We start from the raw sequence: 26,103 nt of genomic DNA, 5'->3' as shown, positions 1-26,103 counted from the left end.
AATTTAAACATGTTTCATCATGATAAAATTCATGCTTAAATCAGGACACAAACCACAAGGTTAACCCTTGATGGAATACAGTTTTATTTCACAGCTTTTGTCCATCTGTGATACAAAAAAACCTCACTTGCAAAAAAAAAAATAGCACATTTTCTCAGACGTGAGGTTCCCAACCACTGACAAAACAGGTGGATCCTGCCTGTACGTGTGACTTCTGCTTACGTTTTCTGTTGTTTTGACCAGGGTCTCTTTTGAATAGGCACACAACAGGGAAAGGAGGGTGACTAGGCTGTGCTGTGCAGGCCTTTTTAGCTTTCAAGGACAAACAACAGCACAAGGTACAGGCAAGGTGTAAATCAGAGACAGAAGACAGAAAATGCTAAGTTTGAGGAGACAAAGAAAAACTGCAAAGGACCGATGACTGATCTGTGTGGCTCAGAAGACATTTAAGAGACATTCTGGTCCCTCAAACCTGAAGTCAGCACTTCGATTTGAGCAACAGACAGTTACCTAACATAGCAAATCACTTTTTACTCAAGAATTACAAAACCCATTTGGATGTTTCTAAATCATGGTTGTTTAAGATTAAACCACAACTTTAATGTTTCATCATATTCATATATTTTAAGATTTCACAAGATTTTACTGAAATTGCTTCTGACCCAGAATTAGGGACATTTAATTACAAAATGCACGCTTAGAAACTAATTAGAAAACTAAATATGACTTTTCATCTAGCATTATCTACCGCTTCCTGACATTGAGAAATTCAGTCAACTGTGCCCTGTTGCCATGGCAATATTGACTGTGCTGGTGTAGTATTTTCACGAGTTTCTACAAACATGTTTTTGTACCTAATAGAACAAATGTTCACATTTTAGAGGATTGCTGTACATTTAGAAATTACAATCCCTTTAACAAAATGTATCGGTCAAAGAGAAGGGGTTTCCCATTTGAGGCTGTGACCTAGGCTTCTACTTTTAAAAGGGGGAATTCAAACAAGGATTCACGCAAGACTAATTTATTCAAAATATACATTAAAGATGGTTAATATGTATATCCAAATGAATCAAGAATGCATGGATACTTTGCTTTTGGTTTTTGCGAGTAATGTACCAGTATGGATATATTTTGGGAGAATATCAATCACACAGACAGCCCATAAAGAGTTGCACCTTAATATTTCATGTCTGATAAGATAAAATCAATCATGCACTCACACAAGCTTGTGTTTAAAACTCAAACCTAACGTCCTTAAATCAAATATTTATATATGAGATGCTTCACTAAAACAAATGAACTTAATACTTCTGAATCAGAAGCCTTGATATTCCTTTTGGAACCAGGAACCTAGGTCACAGCCTAGTGAGCCAATCACTACTATGTTTACTAATACAGCACAAAAGAAACCTGACTTCACCTGTAAGTTCCTCTCCAGTCATTAAGCTGGACTAAGCCAACAAATAAAAGCAACAAGAACAGAAAATAAAATGGTATGACACATAAGAGGAGTACTTTTCCCATAAAGTGCAGCTTGTGGCGGCACTGTGACCCATAGGGCTTCCGTTAGGGCAAGGAATACAGTGAGGTCATGGAAAATCATGGACTTTCTACTTCTTCCTGTAGGCCAGCGCTCCAAAGGCCAATACTGCAGCAATGGCCACCAGGGCAGCACCACCGTATAGCAGCACAGGGAGGTCAGAAGACTCGGGCTTTGGAAATGACTTCGTCTGCACCTCAGGAGGGGTCGGGACAGGGAGCTCGTGGGCCGGGGAGGAGGCCTTCAGATCCACCTCTGGAAGTATCTCCTGCTCCAGGGTTGCTTGGACCACTTCGGGTTCTAAATCAGGTCGGGGGGATGATTGTGGCTCCACAGGAGCTGGAACAGGCTGAGACTGAAGTTCAGGCTCAGGCACAGAGAACGAGGCAGCAGCAGGGGCGGCTGGGTGCTCTTCCTCTGAGGCTGGAGGTGGAGGGATCTCTTCCACAGTCGGCTCAGTTGTGGATTGCACTGGCTCTGCAGTTGCTGCTTCTTCTCGGACAGCAGCGAGTTCGCTTTCACTGCCCAGCACGCTAAGTACGCTACTCTGCAGCTCCCCTTCCTCCACTGTCTCCCCACCTTCTTCTAGAAGTTCAGCATCTTCACGCTCCACGTGGACAATGTCAGAGTTTGAGGAGTTGTTCTCGCTTTGCTCCTCGACTAACGCCACTCCCTCGGCGCTGTCCAGACTTTTGGTGTCTTCTGGATCCATCATGCCAACCTGCGCCCAAGACTCGTGTCCTGTCAGAGACACAGGAAGACTCTCTGTCTGCCAAGAAGCTGGCCCACTGCTATCTCCAAGAGTCAGTAGTGAAGCAGGAGGGCTCAGCTGATCCGAGGCCTGTTCACCTGACAGGATGTAGATGTCGTTACTGTCCTCGGCTATGATCACGCCAGGGTCCTCAGCTTCATCCAGGCTGAACACAGTGCCCTGTAATATAAGGAGTAGAAATATCAATTAGTTGGTCCATTAATTGTTTTTTATTCCAAATACGAATATTCTGTTATTGCTATTCTACTCTATTCTTCTATAAATGAGAAATGTTTCAATGAAGGACCCACTGTCCTGCAAAATATATTTGCAAAGTATGCTTGTGTATTTTCAAGCAATCCAGAAGAGCTCGTTTAGGTGCTTCAGGTTGGTTTGATTAAATTCTGCAGAATAGTGGGTTCCCAGGAGCTGATTGAAGACCTCTGATGTAGAACATAACTGTTTTTGCAAGGTTTGAGTCATGAGAACAAATGTTTTACGTTTCATTCTGAAACTGTGGTAAGCCAATGTATGCATTTCCTTCTGTGTTAACTCGAAATTTCTAACCTCTTTCCCACCACAATCAAAAACATGTAATATGTTTGTTTTTTTAACTGTGTGTATTTCTTTATTCCTGATTGTGTCTACAAACCATTCTCATGGAGATCGACATAACTGATAACCTTCACAAATAAATGTGCCTAAAAGGAGCATGAAGTACACAAAAGACCTAAAAAATAATTAATAAAATGAATTAAAAAAGGATCATGTTCTTCTCATACGATTGACATCAAATTACATGTTAGACATCTTGTTTTAATAATTTCAGAAACATTTATAGTCAGTAAAACAGCTAAATTGATTTGCTAAATTATTCATTTAAATTATTATTTTTTAATAATTTTTTTCAAAATGTGCACTACCATTCAAAGTCACTGTCAAAGTCATTCAAAGTACCACAAGTTTTTTTTTTTTTTTTTTTTTTTAATAAATTTATTAAGAGCGCAATAAATTGATCAAAATGATATTTGCCATCACAGGAATAAATTACACTGTCATACAGTCTATATTAAAATTTAAATTAGTTATTTTTATTTTACATTGTAATATTTTACAATGCTACAATTTTTATTGTATTTAATCAAATAAATGCAATTTTGAGTGTAACCTTTAATAAAAAAATTGAAATAAAATAATAATCATACTAACCCCAAACTTCAAATAAAATGCATGTAAAATAAACCTAACCCGATAGACCGATAGACTGACACACAAATACACTAACTTTCAAATAATACAATTATTGCAGTATGTCTTCTTTAGTACTGTAAGTGGAATTTAGCATGACAGGATCATTTGTCACTGAATGTCTTTTGCCACCCAGTGGAGTGTGAGAGTAACACAGCTCTCTACTTCATAGTTGACAAAACAAGATCATCTTTAAAATCCAAAGTATCTATGATGGACAGCTATTAACTGAATATGATGTTAGCTTATACTAGCTGCCTTTTACTGTATTTCGCTGATAAAAGTTTTTCTTCAGTTCTCCTGGTTCTTGTATAAAAACGGTTTAAAAAGACTACAGACATAGAGATACAGCAATCAAGTTGAAAAGAGTGTTGATTGGTTCTTATTTTCTAAAATTACTTGAAGCTGCTTCTTTAAAAACACACAAAGTCAGACCTGGGGGCAACTTTCAAAATAAGGAAAGTCTTCAAGACCTCAACAGGAAGTGTTTTAACCCACTCTCCAATTGTATTCCCTATACTGTCCTTCCTATCTGACTTTATCTTTCTCTGTCACCCACACAATGGCATCACTATACAGCTGTGGTGTCTGCATATGCCACTGGGCTCTGAATGTCTACCACAACTAGGTCAAGCATGCAAAATGAGCCTATTTGAATTTGAACTCGTCTGTAATTATGTCAGTTTGTGCTCATTTGCATTAAGCAAACTTAATATACTGCCTCTTGCTTACTCATCTTAAAAGACACCGTTCTGCTCCCTGTGCCTTTTCTGGTCTTTTAGATTTCAGTAATCCACCACTGTGCACGTGCATCTAGTTTCACATGTAATCCGGTCTCACACGAATGCGTTCAAAAACACATTAGACCCCAGCATCTGGATTAACATCTAACAGCCAACCGAGAGAGGACCATAAGCACACAACCAGTAGAATGTGACAATGCCTTTATACATTACTTACAATCATATATAGATAACCATCACGTGTAATCTTAAAAAAAAAAACGAAATAGTTATATGACTTTAGAGTGTTTCCAAAGAAACCTGAAAACCAAATCAAAGAAATAACCATATATGAAGACAGAAATTTAATTTTCTTAAATCTGCATGGTAAACAAACAGTTTATGTCAGTAAAGACAACATTTGGGGGTTGAGATTATACTTTTTAACTTATATACATATTATACTTATTTACTTAATTTTCCAAAAAAAAAAAAAAAAAATTTGTACCAACCCCAAACCTTCGAACGGTAGTGTATAATAAATAATGTTTTACACCATAATTCTAATGAAAGTAATACACAAAATAATTTGTGGCAAATGATATGCATGTGATGCCATCACAGAAAAATTAATGGTTTGAGCTGACATTAACTGCATTTCCTCGCATAATTTTGACTTATTTTTAAGCTGATTAAATAACCCCAAGAAAAAAAAAATTACTGTGAAATCCAAGCTTTCTCGTCGCATACATTTAAATGTTATATTCTCCTTTTCGGCTCGAAAGACTCAAGCATTAATTAGTATGGTTATGAAGTAAATTTAAAATAACAAAAACCCCATGTACATAGTCCAAATTGACAATACCTTTTTGAAACGGTGGAGTAAGATAGATGTTTCCTGCAAGATTAGGCTTGCTTTCCTATCCAGAGACTGTCTAAAAATGAAGTTATGCTGTAAGGCGTACTCTCTTAGGTGAGCTTTGGGTGCCTATACACCACTCCACCCTAAGTACCCACCCTCGCCTGAAGACAAAAACTTACACATGCCTGCCAAACTCAAATGCTTTCATATTCAAACAAGAAATCAATATTGAAGATAGGGTGGGGTCCAGAGCATACAACCTGTTGACTGGTAATACATTTGGTAATACTGTGCTACTAACAAGTATGAGGGAGTCTCTTATGCTCACTGAGGGGGAGTCTCTTATGCTCACTGAGGCTGCCTTTATCAAAAAATACAGTACAACAGTAATTGTGAAATATTTTTTACAATTTAAAGTAACTTTTCTCAATATATTTTAGGAACAGCATTTATTTAAAATATTAGACCTTTGTAACATCACAAACGTCTTTACTGTCACTTGCTAATTGCTAAATAAAAGTATTAATTTTATTTTTTTAAATCTTACTGATCCCAAACTTTTGAATGGTAATGTGCATAAATGTGAATGAGGATACATTGTGCATCAGAATCACTATAGACACAAGACACCTTTTAGACAGTATATACTACATTTAACACACTTGTAAGGCAGTTTCTACAGTTAATCCTATCTCCCATAGGATGTCAAGCATACAGGTCACCATCTCATCTAGCACTGTGAATAGTTTGGAGGCAGTCAAACTGGGACAGCCTTGCTCCAGCTGATTCATAGGAGGATTTATCAGATTTATTTCTGTTCTTCATCTCTGGAGTGTGTGGGGGTGGCGTATGGCCTCTGTTTGTGTGATGAGAGCAGAACATCGCCTGTAAAATGTAGTTACGTAAGCAGCCGGGCTGTGCGATGTGCTGGGTGATGCGACCTGATGTGGCTTGAGCTCCGCTCTCAACACCTACTGATATACAGACAGGGCACACTGCTTTTGTAGCGGTTTGTCTGTACCAGTACAACAGGAGTCAAATTACATCACATCAATCCATTTCAAGAATCTTTGCTGTGCCATGTGACACAGACACCCTGAAGGTCAACTCGGTGTTACGTATAGAACAGACAGAGGGACAGGGAGGGGATAAAGGGGTGGGGCAACTCACAAGACAAAATGTCCCACATACTGGGTTTCTGTTACCCCTACTGAATGCTTTCCCTTGACCTACAGGAGTTTGTCATGATCAGAGCAGACAGCATGATTCAGCGGGAACATGTCATTGGCTTGCTGTATTTTGGTTTTCAAAATGGCTTCTCGCTGGGTTTTGCAAAATAGACGCACAAACAGATTCCTTCTCATTCACGTCAGTGGCTTTGGGTCTCTTCATTAATTTTTTTTCTGCAAAATTGTGCATTAAAACCATACATACATGAACTGTCACACTATATTAGTTCAAGAATTTATGCATGAATGCTTTAGCAAACAATTCATTGTCATGTTTCACGAATGAGGCCTATTTTATTTTGTTCTATATAACAATAATTGTGCTTCCACAAAAGGTACAAAAACAAATGATTGCCCAAAACACAATTATACTCAGTTGAAAGCTGAAGCTATCCAATTGCAGTCATTTCAACACTAAAACAGGTTAAACATTAAATTAAATATTTACAGACTGGCCTATTTACTGGACCGAACTAAATGGAGAATTAAACCTTGTGAGAGTGTCCTTGTGTTTGCCATTTTATTATCCATTTACAACAGCTATTAAGTGATGGAGAGTAAGAAAGAGGTCAAAAAAACCTAAATCCATAACATTTATATTGTTTTGTGCAAATGGACCACAATAGAATAACCTTATCTGATCCTAACACCTAGAAGAAAGCAGCTGTCCTACCTACCTGTGCTCGTCTCTTAAGTGCGCAGAACTCCAGCAGTGACCACAAGGAATTGAAGAGAAAGTATAGACAGGATAAAGGTTTCTGTCAGAGTAATGGGGCTGGAACTGCTGAGCAGGAGGTCTGGTTTGTTTGCACACGGTCTCCTCCTTCTCGTCAGACTCCTCCCAGCTGCATTCAAACTCTCACAGATGCTTATCCCGTATCATCTATGCCAAAGCTCTCGCTCCATCACTGGAATGTGGTCCTGTACTGAGCGGCAGTATAAAACAATGGTCTCCCCTCCTCCCTGCGTCAGTGTCAACGGTGCACTAATTAAATTAATCCTTCTGACTGAGTTGTTCAGCTCGCACACAGAACACATGAACTGAGTCTTTCATACAGACGGCCCTCATCTGAGACAGTGACCTAAATAGGATGTTATAAACAAAAGACCTTCCTCATGCTTTACGACATCATCAGACAAAGGTGAAGAGCTGTTCTCATAAAACATTTGCATGTTGAAATGAACCTTGAGTTTGAAATTACATAATTACATTTTGATAAGACGAATGGGAATGAGTTTGCACATTATGCAAAACATAGAGAGTGACCTTTAATATTAAGTACCAAAGAATTGTGCCATAAACAAATATGCTCATGATCATCACGACTTGACAGAAGCAAATAAAATATACCATAAAGTTATCACTGTCCATAAAGGTGAGAGGATGGTGAAATTGCTGATGAAACGCAAACAAAGTTATCTCAGCCATCACATAGGCACATAATGCGTTTAAAAACACTGCTAAGGATTGTATGGAAACACAATCCTTGTTATCCAAAGGGTTCTGAATACTTTGAGAAAAACATTTAAACAAAACATTGTTTGTCATCGTTAGTAAAATTGTACTAGTATTAGCCAGCAGCAGCTGAATTAGGTAATATGTTAAAATCATGAGCACAGCTCTGGCTCCCTCTCCTGATAGCAGTTTTGAAAAACACAGTGAAAGACCATTCTTTCTCAGATTTGCCTGACCTTAACCTCTTAACCCTCTGGTTGTGTTCGGACTCCGGTCACGCCTTTTGTGTTACCGGTCAAAAATGACCGGACTCCAAACAACTGCTTATAAATCTGTCATTATGCTATATTATCACCAAATATTGGATTCAATCTTTTTGTCAACTTGTTTTCTTTCATTTAGGACTGGTTTTGTGTTTCTATTTGCTTCTGTTTAATCGTAGGCCTCATTTATCCGAGAGTAGGTACCTCATTTTTTGAGTGAAAAAAGCATTTTTTATGAATAATTTTCACAATATTAAACAAAAAATTATAAAATTTTGCACTGTTTCTCACACTAGTGTACTTTAATGTTTAATCAGGAAGTTTGCTTTTAAATGCTTTTATTTTGTACAAAATTGCAAGAAGTCACACTCGTGGTGTTCCCGGTCAAAAATGACCGGACTCCAAACAACTGCTTATAAATCTGTCATTATACTATATTATCACCAAATATTGGATTCAATCTTTTTGTCAACTTGTTTTCTTTCATTTAGGACTGGTTTTGTGTTTCTATTTGCATCCGATTAATCGTAGGCCTCATTTATCTGAAAGTAGGTACCTCATTTTTTGAGTGAAAAAATAATTTTTTATGAATAATTTTCACAATATGAGAGAAAAAATTATGAAAATTTGCACTGTTTCTCACACTAGTGTGCTTTATTGTTTAATCAGGAAGTTTGCTTTTAAATGCTTTTATTTTGTACAAAATTGCAAAAAGTCACACTCGTGGTGTTCCCGGTCAAAAATGACCGGACTCCAAACAACTGCTTATAAATCTGTCATTATGCTATATTATCACAAAATATTGGATTCAATCTTTTTGTCAACTTGTTTTCTTTCATTTAGGACTGGTTTTGTGTTTCTATTTGCTTCTGATTAATCATAAGCCTCATTTATCCGAGAGTAGGTACCTCATTTTTTGAGTGAAAAAAATTTTTTTTATGAATAATTTTCACAATATTAAACAAAAAATTATTAAAATTTGCACTATTTCTCACACTAGTGTACTTTAATGTTTAATCAGGAAGTTTGCTTTTAAATGCTTTTATTTTGTACAAAATTGCAAAAAGTCACACTCGTGGTGTTCCCGGTCAAAAATGACCGGACTCCAAACAACTGCTTATAAATCTGTCAATATACTATATTATCACCAAATATTGGATTCAATCTTTTTGTCAACTTGTTTTCTTTCATTTAGGACTGGTTTTGTGTTTCTATTTGCATCCGATTAATCGTAGGCCTCATTTATCTGAAAGTAGGTACCTCATTTTTTGAGTGAAAAAATTATTTTTTATGAATAATTTTCACAATATGAGAGAAAAAATTATGAAAATTTGCACTGTTTCTCACACTAGTGTGCTTTAATGTTTAATCAGGAAGTTTGCTTTTAAATGCTTTTATTTTGTACAAAATTGCACAAAGTAACACTTGTCAAAAATGGCCGGCCATTGAAAGTGAATGGGGAAGAATGAAAGAAACAACTAGTGTTCAGGAGCATGTTGTGCTTGCAAACATAAATGCCTTGGACCAGTGCGTGCATGTATACTCACGCTATCACACACACACACACACACACACACACACATCTATGCATACAAACTATTGTATTACACCTATTTCATCCTACCCTGAACTGTATGCAATATGCTTTTATGAATCTCATATTATAACTCTCTCTCTCTCTCTCACACACACACACACACACAATGCACACAAATGCTCAAACTGCCTTGTCTTTGGCCTGCATTGACTTCAAAATAATCTTTTTTTTTCCATCCCTCGACCAGAACGTTACATCAACTTCAGCTGGGTCCTCAAAATCAGAAGATTGCTTCTTTTCAGTTGTTGCAAGGTTTTCAGCTTGTCCACTGATATTTTTATCTTCCAATATATCTTGCAATGCATCGTCACTGTAAAATTCTTCTTCAGTTGTCTCTTCCTCGTGTAAATGACAAGCAAGGCACTGTGAGGCATTTGTATGCTCTAGCATTTAATTGTAAACTTTTGTTTACTCTGAGAGAACACGAAAGCCTCTAAACATATTGTCATAATGTTTTGTCTAGTACGGAGCCGCTTAGAGCTCATGGTGGTGGAAAGATTTCGGGGTGGGTGAAAAAAAATCGGGGTGGGAGGAAAAAATATTTTTCAAATCTTTTGCGTTCCCTCGCAAAACTTTGCATTCTCTCGCAAAGATGTTTGCGTTCCCTCGCAAAACTTTGCGTACATATTTGCAAGAGAACGCAAAGTTTTGCGAGAGAAAGCAAACATCTTTGCGAGAGAACGCAAACATCTTTGCGAGAGAACGCAAATATTTTTGCGAGAGAACGCAAACATCTTTGCGAGAGAACACAAAGTTTTGCGAGAGAACGCAAACATCTTTGCGAGAGAACGCAAGCATCTTTGCGAGAGAACGCAAACATCTTTGCGAGAGAACGCAAACATCTTTGCGAGAGAACGCAAACATTTTTGCGAGAGAACGCAAACATCTTTGCGAGAGAACACAAAGTTTTGCGAGAGAACGCAAACATCTTTGCGAGAGAACACAAAGTTTTGCGAGAGAACGCAAAGTTTTTGCGAGAGTACGCAAACATCTTTGCGAGAGAAAGCAAACATCTTTGCGAGAGAACGCAAAGTTTTGCGAGAGAAAGCAAACATCTTTGCGAGAGAACGCAAACATCTTTGCGAGAGAACGCAAACATCTTTGCGAGAGAACACAAAGTTTTGCGAGAGAACGCAAACATCTTTGCGAGAGAACACAAAGTTTTGCGAGAGAACGCAAACATCTTTGCGAGAGAACACAAAGTTTTGCGAGAGAACGCAAAGTTTTTGCGAGAGTACGCAAACATCTTTGCGAGAGAAAGCAAACATCTTTGCGAGAGAACGCAAAGTTTTGCGAGAGAAAGCAAACATCTTTGCGAGAGAACGCAAACATCTTTGCGAGAGAACGCAAACATCTTTGCGAGAGAACGCAAACATTTTTGCGAGAGAACGCAAACATCTTTGCGAGAGAACGCAAGCATCTTTGCGAGAGAACGCAAGCATCTTTGCGAGAGAACACAAAGTTTTGCGAGAGAACGCAAACATCTTTGCGAGAGAACGCAAACATTTTTGCGAGAGGACACAAAGTTTTGCGAGAGAACGCAAACATCTTTGCGAGAGAACGCAAACATCTTTGCGAGAGAACGCAAACATCTTTGCGAGAGAACGCAAAGTTTTGCGAGAGAACGCAAACATCTTTGTGAGAGAACGCAAACATCTTTGCGAGAGAACGCAAAAGATTTGAAAAATATTTTTTCCTCCCACCCCAAATTTTTTTCACCCACCACGAAATCTTTCCACCACCATGAGCTCTAAGGGGCTCCGTAGTCTAGAATATGTGGTGAAAGAAAAGATTATTTTTGAGGTCAATGCAGGCTAAAGACAAGGCAGTCTGAGCATGTGTGTGTGTGTGTGTGTGAGAGAGAGAGAGAGAGAGAGAGAGAGAGATCCTTTTTTATTCATAAAAGGATATTGCATGCAGTTCAGGGTAGGATGAAATAGGTGTAATAAAATAGTTTGTATGCATGGATGGATGGGTGTGTGTGTGTGTGTGCGCGTGCGTGTGTGCGCATGTGTGTGTGTGATAGCTTGAGTATAAATGCATCCACACATGCAAAGGTCCAAGGTCTTTGTTTGCAAGCACAACATGCTCCTGAACACTAGTTGTTTCTTTCATTCTTCCCCATTCACTTTCAATGGCCGGCAATTTTTGACAAGTGTTACTTTGTGCAATTTTGTACAAAATAAAAGCATTTAAAAGCAAACTTCTTGATTAAACATTAAAGTACACTAGTGTGAGAAACAGTGCAAATTTTCATAATTTTTTCTCTCATATTGTGAAAATTATTCATAAAAAATGCTTTTTTCACTCAAAAAATGAGGTGCCTACTTTCAGATAAATGAGGCCTACGATTAATCGGATGCAAATAGAAACACAAAACCAGTCCTAAATGAAAGAAAACAAGTTGACAAAAAGATTGAATCCAATATTTTGTGATAATATAGTATATTGACAGATTTATAAGCAGTTGTTTGGAGTCCGGTCATTTTTGACCGGGAACACCACGAGTGTGACTTTTTGCAATTTTGTACAAAATAAAAGCATTTAAAAGCAAACTTCCTGATTAAACATTAAAGTACACTAGTGTGAGAAACAGTGCAAATTTTCATAATTTTTTCTCTCATATTGTGAAAATTATTCATAAAAAATGCTTTTTTCACTCAAAAAATGAGGTGCCTACTTTCAGATAAATGAGGCCTACGATTATTCGGATGCAAATAGAAACACAAAACCAGTCCTAAATGAAAGAAAACAAGTTGACAAAAAGATTGAATCCAATATTTTGTGATAATATAGTATATTGACAGATTTATAAGCAGTTGTTTGGAGTCCGGTCATTTTTGACCGGGAACACCACGAGTGTGACTTTTTGCAATTTTGTACAAAATAAAAGCATTTAAAAGCAAACTTCCTGATTAAACATTAAAGTACACTAGTGTGAGAAACAGTGCAAATTTTTATAATTTTTTGTTTAATATTGTGAAAATTATTCATAAAAAATATTTTTTTCACTCAAAAAATTAGGTGCCTACTCTCAGATAAATGAGGCTTACGATTAATCAGAAGCAAATAGAAACACAAAACCAGTCCTAAATGAAAGAAAACAAGTTGACAAAAAGAATGAATCCAATATTTAGTGATAATATAGCATAATGACAGATTTATAAGCAGTTGTTCGGAGTCCGGTCATTTTTGACCGGGAACACAACGAGTGTGACTAGGTGAAATAAAACCCACAAAAAATTACGAAAATTCTAAAAAAATTTATGAGAAATACTTGTACCCTATGTGCGCAAAGTCAGTAAGTTTGAGTCCAATGCGATAACGTTAACTAGTATTTTCAGGAAAAAGAAAAAAAATTTCTGGTGAATTTGACCCGAACACAACCAGAGGGTTAATGCATAAATTTTAGAATTTGAAGATCAGGGTAAATGTAACTTATTTTGTCTTCTGGGAAACATAACTATCTTTTGTAACCTCTGAAGGGCAGTAGTAAATGAAAACATACGATGATATTTAGGTAAAATAAGAAAAATTTACACATCTCCATTCTGTTCAGAAGTTTTCTCGTAATGCATTGTTTTTCCTTCTGGAGCATCAGTGAGCGTTTGAACCTTCTGTTATAGTTGCATATGAGTCCCTCAGTTGTCCTCAGTGTGAAAAGATGGATCTCAAAATCATACAGTCATTGTTGGAAAGGGTTGAAATACACAAAAATGCTGCAAAACCAAAGAATTTGTAGGAGCTGAAGGATTTTTTCTGAAGAACAGCAGGCAGTTTAACTGTTCAGGACAAACAAGGGACTCATGAACAACTATCACTAAACAAAAAAACAGCTGTGGATCATTCAGGTAACACAGTATTAAGAGGATGTAAACTTTTGAACAGGGTCATTTTTTTAGAACTTATTTTCTCTTATGGACTTTATGTAAACATCTTTTATGTGAAATATCTTATTCAGGTCAGTACTAAATCAAATAAACAATAACATGCATTTTGTATGATCTCTCTTATTTTTTTTTAAATAATTAACATTTTGCAGATTCTGAAAGGGGGATGTAAACTTTTGACCGCAACTGTACAGATAGAACATCAATCATTATATGCAAGCCACTCACCCATCCTCCCTGCTGAATGATGAAGTCTGCTTGCAATTCCTCAAGGTAACGCAAACCATAATGTAGCAGAGTTTCCAGCGGCTGCCCCTCATTCTGCAGGGCTTGTAACAATACTAAGGGTACCAACACCTAAACAGAGCAACACAAAGACAAAATAAGGAAATGAAGGACATAGACATTCACGATTCAGTGAAACTTGCCAATGGCCCTATGTGCTGAGTTTTTTGGATTACCTTGCTCCATCCTCCTTGAGCATGAGAGGACACCTCCTCCACCGCTGCTCTGAAGTCCTCAAAGTCCAAATCACTGCATGAGAGGCACATGCATTATTCAGATTTCGCTGCATTAATTTGAATTTGGTTGTTCTTCAGAAAAACATCAGCATAACATATGTTGAAAGCTTTTGTCAATATTTAAGTTAAATGTCAAAAATTAACTCATTTGAAGCAAACTTATAATAACTGTGTGAGCAGGCTGTTTACACAATGCATTTTTCTGGCATAGACCTCTGCCAAGTGCATTAATAGATCTTTTTTTAGAACTACAAAAAATTTTCAGGAATTTTCCCTGGATATTTAAAAGGACCTGCTCAGAAGCGTGTGAGTGGCGGAGGACAGGTGTGTGTCCAGGTCCCGTGAGACGCGGTCCCCCAGCACTGCCAGGCTGTCTTCTATGGAGCTTTCTGGATTGGCTGGACTGAACACTGGAGATGTGAGCTGATCAAAACCTGTCCTGGAAAAAGCTGAGCAGAAAAAGAGACAGATGACTTTAAACTATGATCCACATTTCAGATTCATTTTATCACGAATATACAGTGTAATAACAAGAAACATCTTACAGGCCGCAATTTCCTCTTCCAGCTGCATCATTTCATTCTCAATCTGTTTCTTCAGGCTGCTATTCCGCTCTCTTTCCACTTCCTGTGTAGAATGGCTCTCTCCTGCAAAGAATCATAACACTATTTTTTATATATATATATATATATATATATATATATATATATATATATATATATATATATATATATATATATATATATATATATAAAAATGTTTTTGAATAATTATAATTTCTCTTATTTTGATGTAATCATTTACCTGGTCAAGTGTGACCAAAATGCATTTCCCTATTTAGTTCTTTAATTTAATTTAATTTTTTTTAAAGAAAATAAGAGTTTCCTGACTATTAATTTATAAATCTATACAGACAAAATTCTCAAATACAATGCAAGATACAATAACAGCTGGAATTCTAGGTTCTTTTGGAGCAAAAATATGTTTTTACTACATTACTTCATTTGGGCCCAGTTTCATAGACAGGGCTTAGACTAAGCCAGGATTAGGCCATAGTTCAATTAGGACATTTAAGTCATTTTTATAAACATGCTTAGAAAAAAAAACATTACTGGGCTGCATCTTAAGACAAAACAAAGGCACCGATATATTTTAAGATCAGTCAGTGCAAGTTTATTTCAGTTGAAACAGCTCAGACTTATATTTTAGTCTAGCACTAGGCTTAAGCCTTGTCTGTGAAACCAGGGTCATTGTGTCAATAAAAACAATTCATACATTTGGTGTAAACAAAACATGTAAGCATTATTACATTTTCATCTTAAGTCATAAATTTTTTAAAGCAATCTTGTTTATTTGAACTTTGATGCAAATATATTAAGCCAACACCAGCAAGAAAACTCCAGGTATTAACATTTTTAGCTGAATAATTTTCTTAATTAACTTAATCAGACATGTAGAAAATTAAAACTAAAGATGAAACTGAGCCAAAGATACTGGACAGTAACACAGATGCACTCATTTTCTCCAAATACAGTACTAATGGACTTCAATAACCCTTAAACAGTCCAATAGATCTATTAATTATCAGAGGAGATTTTTGCAAATCAGGATGTACGAGCAACACAATGTGAATTTTATATGAAATATTAGCATCCATTTCATTTTGTATTCAACAGAAACTAGCACTATTACTATTAGATTCAGAACTTACATAATGTCCAGTATATTCAGCACACAACCTGACACACACAGAATAACAATCCAGAGTCAAACTCAGCACTTTTGAACATAATGTCAAAACATATCATGTGCTCCAGTTAGTATATGTAAATAGTAAAAAGAAAATTAAGCCTGGTTCATCCCCCTGCCCCAATTCTCATGTGTCCAGGTACTTTTAAAATCTGATTATTTCACTTTTACTATATTATATTTTAATACGTAATTAGAAACAGTGGCTGTAAAACAACTGGCTTTTCTGTGGTGCCTTAAACGATTGCGTGGCTATTCTTTCATACACTGGTGAAAGTGTTTGAGCAGGCCCAGGCTTTCAGCTCTCTCAACCACACACACCCAGTGAATGACTACAAAAAGAAGTGTTAGAGAGGGAAAGAAACTGATTTAGAGAGCGTGTGTATAAAATGACTGTGAAGCAGACAAAGCCTTTTACAATATTACAAAAGTTGACGCGAGCTCACATTGACTTTTCCCAGGCCAGGCCAGTCTTTGGTCAGTTTTGTTCAGGCTCTGAACAGTGACATGTGAACAAGCCAACGCTGATCGCATATGACAGTCTGTCAGAGTGCAGAGCGGGTCGAGTGGAAAGAGGGATCAGAAGCTACTTTCAAAGCTGACTGAATGAAAACCAGATCAGGACACAGGACATTCCTCATTGAACCACTGATATGCCCAAGGCTCCAAAATCTCCAACAGGCAGCTTAAGCCCATACCATCCTCTGTAATAAAGTCAACCAGACTAACGGTCAATGACAAACTCTATGTGCATCCACTTTTAAACTCCACAAGAACTAAATAAAAAAACGTACAAGTCAATATTCACGAGAATCCGCCTTACAATGTCTCCTCTCAACAAAATGCCATGGACTGTTCGAAGCGAGAATAAGACACAAAACATATAAATGATACCAACAGAACCAAATTTGCCAACTGTATTTGGTCTGCGACAAGTATAGACATAACATGCACTCTAAAGGATTCGTTAATGCATTACTTGCAATACCTGCAGGCATATTTCAATCAAACTACACTGGTTACGGCACTCTGTATACAGTACTTTGAGTTATAGTCCATGTTCAAGGGCAAAATGGAGATTCCTGGAGCAGGAATGTGACCTCAGTAACTGTAGACAAACCCTAGACTTGTAACAGATCTAGTAAGCTGTTACCTTACTTCTGTGATTTAAGTGGTAATTTTACTCCCAGTCACAAGGGGGCACAAGGGAGTCATTGTTAGTCAAGTTTTTCTAGATTAGAAAATAAGAGGCATGGGAGGTTTGAGTAAGGAAAACATGTGAGCTGGGAGTATTTGCTCACCATGTTTTTTCAAACCCTTATTGAGGAACCTTTGTGTTCTACCTCTCAATAGGGTTTTGTATTCACCTGATTTTGAGGGCATCTCAACTGGTCAGTGTTTCTGATTTACTATTCACTTCAACTTTGGAATTTCTTCTGAATTACTTTATGGACTACTGCCATGGATGATCTTGAACTTTATCCCTGTAATATCCTACCATCTACAACGCCGTAATGAACTAAGGACATTGGTGGTAATTTAGGACTTTAAATCTGATTAGACCTTTAAAAGGTTTTTGCCTCCATGTATGAACAGACTGATAGCACTGCTACACAAAATGTGGTCCAGTCACTTGTAATGTTTGATGTTGAAGTTCTATGCTCTTCTAAAGGAAATATAGTAAGCTATTCACTGGTGATTGATCCCCCTTCATTTTCTTTATGTGACATTTGATATTGGTGACTGTTACATAATTTGGTGCCCAAACAGGGACTTTGATTACCGCTTTAGCAAATTTCCCGAAGAGGGAATTGAATGGGTGTTCTTTGAATCAATCATATGCTATGTCTATCAAATATATCTATGTACAACATCAATCTTTTCCCCATTTGTTCACCCAAGTGGTAGGTTACAATTTGTTTGTAATTGATAGTTGCTTCATCTTTTTTAGTCTTATTCTTGGCAGGAACTCCTGCATGAGACAACACTAAGTCTATTCCCAAAATGGATCCAGACTATACTTCTGAACCTTTCATGACCCAACGTGAGCCAGTTCAAGAACTGATACACTCCTTCAGCAGTTTGTATATAGAATCGGAAGGAGGGGCGACTGCTCTAGAAGAGGATAATGACTCAAGTTGTCTACCACCTCCACCACCGGACAAGGATGAGGAAAGTTTGATTAGTCTGACCATTGCAACAAGAGTAAGTCAACTGGCATTCAGAATGGACAAGATGGAGAAAGAGAGTGTGGAACGGGTCCAGGGAGTAGAAAGATATGTTCAGAATTATCTTCAGAAGTATGACCGTCGTTTGACTGCTGTAGAGGGACAGATGCAAGATTTGGCAAAGCGAATGACCACTCAGTCATCTCTTGACACTCAAAGTCTGACAGAGTTGGAGGAGAAACTTACTGACTTTGTAGAAAAGAAAAGTAGTTTCCTGAAGAAATCTCTAGAAGACCAACTGCAAGAGATGGGAAGAGCTGTGATGGATTGCATGAAAAGGAGAGACAACCATCTCAAGTCCTTGTTTTGTCTTACGCCTGGAGCTACTTCTACACCAACTATTACTTCAACACCAGATGCACAGTTAACTCCCATGCTACACCAGCTGCCTTACAAAATGGCTGTAAAAATAGAATTCCCTAAGTTTGGGAGCACAGTAGATGAAGACCCAATAACTTATTTAGAGAAGTGCACAGAATATTTAGCTGTACGTCCCATGAATGATGCTGAGATATTAGCAACATTGCCATCTGTGCTGACACATACAGCCAAGGATTGGTGGGTGGCCAAAAAGGCACATGTTAAAACATGGAGTCAGTTCAAGGCTGCCTTTTTGCGGTCCTTCCTACCCGATGATCATGAGGTGGAAGCAGAAAGGAGAATACGAGAGAGAAAGCAAGGGATTGATGAGGATATTCGAATATTTGCCTTCCAATATCGGGCCTTATGTCTTAGACTTAAACCCGACAATGACTGAAAAAGAGATTCTGCAGCCTACTTTGAGAAACTGTAATCCCCGTCTAGCAAGCATTTTAAGAGGAACAGTAACTACCTTTGATGACCTGGTGCATACAGGAACTTTGGTGGAGCGAGACCTTGCTGAGGAAAGGGCCTTCTGGAAGCAATGGCAGGCAGAAAGATCCTTTAGGAAAGGGGGCCCAGATAAGTTCAGTAGAGGTAAGCCCGGGAACCACGGCATGGCATTGTTAACAAGAGGTAATGCCAAACTTCTTACCTTGACTGTAACTTTGCGTAACCAGCCTTGTGAAGCCATTGTGGATTCAGGCAGCTCATACTCTTTAATCCAGGAGTCACTGTGGAGAAGATGGAAGGATGAGGCCGAGTCTTGGCAGTCCTGTCGGGGACAGACATTTGCCCTGGCCAATGGCCACATCCAGATGGCATTAGGTGAAGTAACCTGGGAGTGTACCCTGCAAGGATGCACAAACCCATTGCGACTGTTTATCATGAAAGATGAAGATTTGGCTTTTCCGCTCATTTTAGGCCTTGAGTTCCTTGTGTCATGCAGAGTCAAGTTGGATTTTGACACCTCCACATATTCATTGCCTGGACAGAAGGAAACAGTACACCCTTTCTCTTGCTATGACCACCTGCCCTCAGTTAACATATACTGTGCACTGCCAATAGTGTAAGTATCGAGTGACACTGTTAGTGCTATTAAGGATTTAGTAGATCTTGCTGATGCTTCCCGGACAGAGAAGAGGCGTTTAGAGGGATTGCTGCTGAATTGGCCGACTGTCTGTACAGATGAGTTGGGCCAAACATCTATCATTAAGCACCAGATCATAACTAGCAACTCTATCCCAGTGCGTAAAAGAGCCTACCCCGTTCCAGTCAATAAGCAAAACTTCATTGATGAGGAAGTCAAAGCCATGCTGAGTAAAGGTATAATACGGCCATCTACATGCCCATGGGCTGCTCCAGTAGTGCTAGTACCCAAGAAGCATGGAGGAATGCGTTTCTGTGTGGATTATCGCGCACTGAATGCTAAAACTCCACTGGATGGCTTTCCAATGCCTCAGATACAAGATATCTTGGAGTCTGTCTACGGAGCTACGGTGTTCAGTACCCTAGATCTTAGGAGTGGATACTGGCAAGTGGCGATGGATGAGAGTAGTATCAAAAAAACTGCTTTTGTCACCAAGTACAACCAGTATGAGTTTGTTCGTCTACCATTTGCGTTGAAAAATGCTGGAGCAATATTCCAAAGGCTGATGAATAAAGTTCTGCAAGATCTTATAGGCAAATGCTGTTTTGTGTACATAGACGACATTGTTGTATACTCCAGAGACATTCAACAACACTTGGAATTGGAATCAGCTGGCTTAACACTTAACCTTCAGAAGTGTAAATTGGTAAGAAAATCATTGACTTTTCTAGGACACGTCATATCAGAGGAAGGGATCAAGACGGAGGATTCCAAAGTGAATGCTGTTAGGAGTTTTCCTACACCCAAAAATGTAAAAGAAGTTGAACGATTCTTAGGTCTTGCAGGGTGGTATCATCGCTTTATTCCGTATTTTTCAGAACGTGCTGCCCCACTTCATGCGCTTAAGAAGAAGGGGATACCATGGAACTGGTCTGAAGAGTGCCAACATTCTTTAGAGGACTTGAAAGATGCCCTGCAAAAGGCCCAGTTCTCATGCCACCAGATTCAAGTAGACCATTCAAGGTGCAAACTGATGCGAGTGACATCGGACTTGGGGCTGTACTGACTCAGGAGTCATAGAGAGGAGAACATGTCATTGCCTATGCCTCCCGGCTGCTTCAAGGAGCAGAAAAATCATATGCTGTGTCAGAGAAAGAATGCCTTGCTGTGGTCTGGGCGGTTGAGAAGTGGCAACAGTACCTAGAAGGGAGACCTTTTGTAGTACTTGCAGATCACGCCGCACTCACTTGGGTTTTTAACCATCCTCGCCCAACATCAAGACTTACTAGGTGGGCTATCAGACTCCAATGATTTGACTTTACTGTGAGATACCGGAAAGGGAGATGTAATGTAGTGCCTGATTCATTGTCCCGTGCGATGCCTGAAGCCACTCGGACGTGTTGCAGTATGCCAAGCAAAAGATGTGAATGGAGATTTACCAATTAACTGGGAAGAACTTGGTAAAAAGCCAGAAAAGTGATCAATCATTGCAACCTCTGTGGGATGAAGCAAAACTCAACCCTACTGACCGCCAACGGATCTGCTATGTTGAACAAAATAACTTTTTGTTCAGATGTATTCCTGATGGACAAAAGGGGCATACTCTGCAAGTAATCATCCCAAAAGATCCACGGCAGCAATTTCTCCAGTTTGCTCATGACAATCCTTTGAGCGGGCATCTTGGGCGCATGAAAACATTATGTCGATTACTCAACGTGGTGTATTGGCCAGAAATTCAACAGGACGTATGGGATTACTGCAAACGGTGCCAAGTCTGTCAGCAATGCAAGCCGCGTATATCTAAACTTTCTGGAACCCTTCAGTCTACCCCTGTAAAGAACCTGGATACATGGTTGGCATTGATCTTATGGGTCCATTTCCAAGAAGCATGAAGTTGAACGAGTATCTGCTAGTCACTGTGGATTACTGTAGTAAGTGGGTTGAGGTATTCCCTTTGCGGTCAGCTAAGACACCTTTGATAACTAACATTCTTATCAAGGAGATCTTTACTCAATGGGGGGTACCTACTTATTTGGTGTCGGACCGAGGACCGCAGTTTACATCTCAACTTCTGCATGCTACCTGCAGACAATGGGTGCAATTCAAAAACTCACCACTGCATACCATCCACAGACTAATTTGACAGAAAGGGTAAATAGAACTCTTAAGATAATGATTGCATCATACGTCAAGGACAATCATCGGAATTGGGACCAGTGGATCCATGAGTTCAGGTTTGCAATCAATTCATCTTGGCACGAGAGTACCAACTACACTCCATCAGAGATTGCTCTAGGACGTAAGTTAAAAGGGCCCCTCGAACTATTCCAATATCGTTCTCCTGATCCTGACCAATCTGCATATGAGGTTATTGAACGCCAGCAATCACTCTTGGAGAGAGTGAAAGAGAATGTCATGAGAGCTCAAAGCAGACAACAGTGATACTACAACCGTAAGAGACGGCAAGAAACCTTCCAAGAAGGGGAACCTGTCTAGGTTCGGGCTCACCCATTGTCTCGTGCAGGGGATGCATTTACAGCCAAGTTAGCTCCCAAGTGGCAAGGGCCTGCCAAAATTTTAAAGCAGCTGAATAATGTAAATTACAGAGTTGAGATGTCAACCGACCCCAATCAGCTTGACACCTACCATGTAGAAAATTTGAAAAGGTTCTACGGCCAGGTCAGGCCTTCTTCTGAAAGGGGGGGTGTGTAACAGATCTAGTAAGCTGTTACCTTACTTTTGTGATTTAAGTGGTAATTTTACTCCCAGTCACGAGGGGGCACAAGGGAGTCATTGTTAGTCAAGTTTTTCTTGATTAGAGAATAAGAGGCGTGGGAGGTTTGAGTAAGGACAAATGTGAGCTGGGAGTATTTGCTCTCCATGCTTTTTCAAACCCTTATTGAGGAACCTTTGTGTTCTACCTCTCAATAGGGTTTTGTATTCACCTGATTTTGAGGGCATCTCAACTGGTCAGAGTTTCTGATTTACTATTCACTTCAACTTTGGAATTTCTTCTGAATTACTTTATGGACTACTGCCATGGTTGATCTTGAACTTTATCCCTGTAATATCCTACCATCTACAACGCCATAATGAACTAAGGACATTGGTGGTAATTTAGGACTTTAAATCTGATTAGACCTTTAAAAGGTTTTTGCCTCCATGTATGAACAGACTGATAGCACTGCTACACAAAGTGTGGTCCAGTCACTTGTAATGTTTGATGTTGAAGTTCTGTGCTCTTCTAAAGGAAATATAGTAAGCTATTCACTGGTGATTGATCCCCCTTCATTTTCTTTATGTGACATTTGATATTGGTGACTGTTACAGACTGAAGCTGTAATGGTGGTGTCTCTGCAAAGAAGCTCTATGGAAAGTCTAAGTGTTAAAGCAGGAGGAGAGAACTATTGCTGTAGTGACTGTTGAGTTCTATTATCCCCCCCCCCCCCCCCCCCAACATCTACATTGCTTTTTTCCTACTATTACAGTCATGTTTACTTGTGTATATCTCTCACCATTTGATGCATATTGTATGTATTATACACATTTAAAACAGCATCCAGAATCATCACTAAGTTGACTATCTAGATAGCACAGTGAAGGTATACAATAGTGTGGGTAATCTTTATGGCAGCCAATGAAACGGATGCTAAGAAATTCCCCAAGAAATAGACAAGAATTCTTTCTGACAATGCAATTGAAAATTACAAAATAATAATGACATTAGAATTGGTAAGTGGATTTTGTAAAAACACATCTTAATGCTATGCCCTGTACAGCTTAAAAAATAATAATAATAAAAAAAGAGTATCTCCTAAATATTTTTAATACAACTTTTCAAAACTTCTACACTTTTTCATCAGTGTCATTTCTTCTACAGGAATTTTGAATTGCATAAAACAGATTACTCTTTTTCCATACATGTACACAGAAAATGTGCTTTCTTGCCTCACGACACTTGCATTACAATATAAAACTGTTTCCCGTTTCCCTGCATAAGTGAGACATGCATACCACTGAAAGTTTTGTCATTGTTTTGATATTAAATTAAACTCCTTATGATTCTTGCCAGGCAGGCAGGCAGTTTGTACGTACTGAATTGTGGATGTGAGTTCTTACCCTCCGCTGTCTCTGAGGGTCTTGATCTTGGCGGTGGAGGCTGAGGGAGGCTGAGGTAGCTGAGGATGACATACTTGGTCTCATAGTGAAATCCTTCAGGCACTGTAGTGGAGGAGCCGGAGGCAGCCATTGAAGAGAAACGTCAGGCTCTCAGGGACATGCACGGCCAAATGACAGCATTCACAAGTCCTAGAACAAACAAACACTTTATAAGGCATAAGTTAGTCATACAATTTGGGGAACTTCTGGGATCCATTAAGCTATAAGTATGTGAACATAAACCATGACAATGACTTTCACCTGTGGAGGACAAAAAAGGTGTCAGGCAGAACGTTAGTGACAGACAGCCTCAGTCACCATTTACATTTATTGTAACTTTTTTTTTTTTCCATACAATGAAAGTGACAGGTTGTCATTCAGCCTAAACTTCCCAGCATGAGTAAATGATGACAGAAGTTTTATATAGTAGTAAACTACCGGTATTTCAACTCAGCAGCTTGTATGCGAGCTGCCAGTCTGAAACAGAAATACAGATGTAACTAAAACGGTTACGTAAGATTATTTCACAAACCCCTTGACTGATATGTGAATTCTTTCCATGCATGCAACACTGCAAGACACCCAACTCTAAAGTTGCTCAAGTTTGTCTCTTGACCAGTTCAAAACTGGACAGTTCCTATAACACTGTAACGCACATTTCTCCTGGCAAATGTCCCGAAAGTGACGCGAGATATGTGCACTAACGAAGTCCACCACATTTAATAGAACATGGTGTACAATGAAGCGCACGCGGACACCCATTGAACCGCTCTGCGTGCTCGCCACACCTACTCACATGCCAGAGCAACCAGCTAGCCTCTAAAGTTTAAACAACCTGATAGTGTCACTTATAACATAACATGCTATCCATTTAACGTGAACATGCTGTGACTTAACTTGAATGGGTCGTACCTCTGCGCCTGTGATAATTTTGTTCGCTCAGAGTGTGCTCACCCGGTTTCTGTCACAGTTAACTATATAACTGCTTTGCCTGTGGGATGGCTAGACGTGCGCTTGCGTGGTGCCCATGCTGCGCGTGTGCGGGAGGATGAAGCCAAGCGCGCTGCTCCGCCTCGATTGTATTCCGGATACTATGACGCGAGAGGACGTGGAAACGAGAAGGTCAAGGATAGAGTGGGCAACAGAGAAGGGATACTTCTTCACCCGTTACATTTACTTCCAGTTCCATTAACCACGAACGCGCAAGAATGATTCATATGTGTCGGTTCTTTTTGGTGAATCACGCATCGCGATTAGTTCGATTCACGAACAAATGACTCTTATGAACCTGTTCTTTTCGAATCTTTCGAATCAACACACGTTTCTAACGGCTTTGATATTTTTATTAAACGTATTTATTTTTTTATTAAATTAAATATTAAGGTATTTTCGTCACTTTCTACCAGTGACTGTTGTTTTATTATAGGTTACGACAACGTAAATAGGGATGTATTGTAATCAGTGGATGGTCTATTTTATAAACATGAATAAATGCAACGTTCATGTTTAATATTTTTAAACTACTAGTACTAATATTGAATTGCATTGCCTGTAAAAAATCCTAAAAGTCAGTCAAGTAAACCTTTTTGTTCTGTTGCAGGTTTATGCGTGGGTAGAGGAATAAGAAATCAACGTTTTTAGTCTTCAAGAAAAAGGCTTTCTCTTACTAGCCAAAAACAAATGAAGATTGATTAAATAAAAACGTCTGAATCGTACGCATGGATATGAAATCTAATTTGTGCCCCATATGAAACCATAACGCAATCCAGTCATGTGTGCACATGGCATTTAACGGTATTTGCTGCCCTCAAATGTTGCAAGACCTGAACATGTATTTTTTATATTTTGCTCAAAAGTAAACTGGAACACTTTAACATTCATGAACATTTACCAGCATATCAAGTTCGCAAATTCAAAATAAGACCATTCCATATCAAACAAAGAACATAAATATTTATGCAAATATATTGCATAATTAGACAACATTTTAAATGCAACAGTATACAAAGTGATAATTATAAATCTCTTTTAATGGAATTTTTAATATATATATTTATTATGCACATTCATGCATCAAAACAATATCATTTGGACATTGTTGGGGCAGAATACATTATCATTTTCTTTTGAAGTTTCAAGCAATGGATTGTTAAAGCTTGAGGGAAAAAAGTACAGATATGCGTTAAAAAAAAAACTATGGTCTTTACTAGTTAAGAGTTTTATGTTTATCACTTGCTTAATGCTAATAATTTTAGGTTAGGTAGAAACCAGGTATTGGAAATGTCCTGAGGGTGTCAGCACTGAGCCTATAGTTTTTTCTTTTGGTCCCATTTCCTTGTTTTCATTTATTTTCATGGTTCATTGTTTGATTCACCGCCACCTATACAGATATTGCACAACAATAATAATATGTCTAGTATAATATGGATCTTATTTGGA

The 26,103-nt window shown here is 38.4% G+C and overlaps 1 protein-coding gene across 3 annotated transcripts; it reads right to left on the bottom strand.

The window, feature by feature from the left end:
* Positions 1-62: 62 nt before the first annotated feature.
* LOC306842579 (bcl-2-like protein 13) lies at positions 63-24,704 on the bottom strand. 3 transcript variants are annotated; one of them, XM_079373526.1, is made up of 7 exons: positions 24,619-24,704; positions 23,626-23,814; positions 14,625-14,726; positions 14,372-14,528; positions 14,020-14,092; positions 13,787-13,915; positions 63-2,471 (listed from the first exon to the last, which is right to left on the bottom strand). In XM_079373526.1, exons 2-7 carry the CDS (start codon positions 23,753-23,755, stop codon positions 1,611-1,613), a joined length of 1,452 nt encoding a protein of 483 aa, XP_079229652.1. In that variant the 5' UTR covers positions 23,756-23,814; positions 24,619-24,704; the 3' UTR covers positions 63-1,610. The 3 variants fall into 3 exon arrangements, with proteins under 3 accessions (XP_079229652.1, XP_079229650.1, XP_079229651.1); XM_079373524.1 differs by having other exon boundaries at positions 24,577-24,698; XM_079373525.1 differs by having other exon boundaries at positions 24,562-24,659.
* Between the last annotated feature and the right edge of the window lie 1,399 nt (positions 24,705-26,103).

The sequence above is a fragment of the Barbus barbus genome, assembly GCF_936440315.1.
Source record: "Barbus barbus genome assembly, chromosome: 23".
NCBI lineage: Eukaryota > Metazoa > Chordata > Actinopteri > Cypriniformes > Cyprinidae > Barbus > Barbus barbus.
Note: the sequence above shows the minus strand (reverse complement) of the source record. Positions and strands in the feature narration are given on the sequence as shown.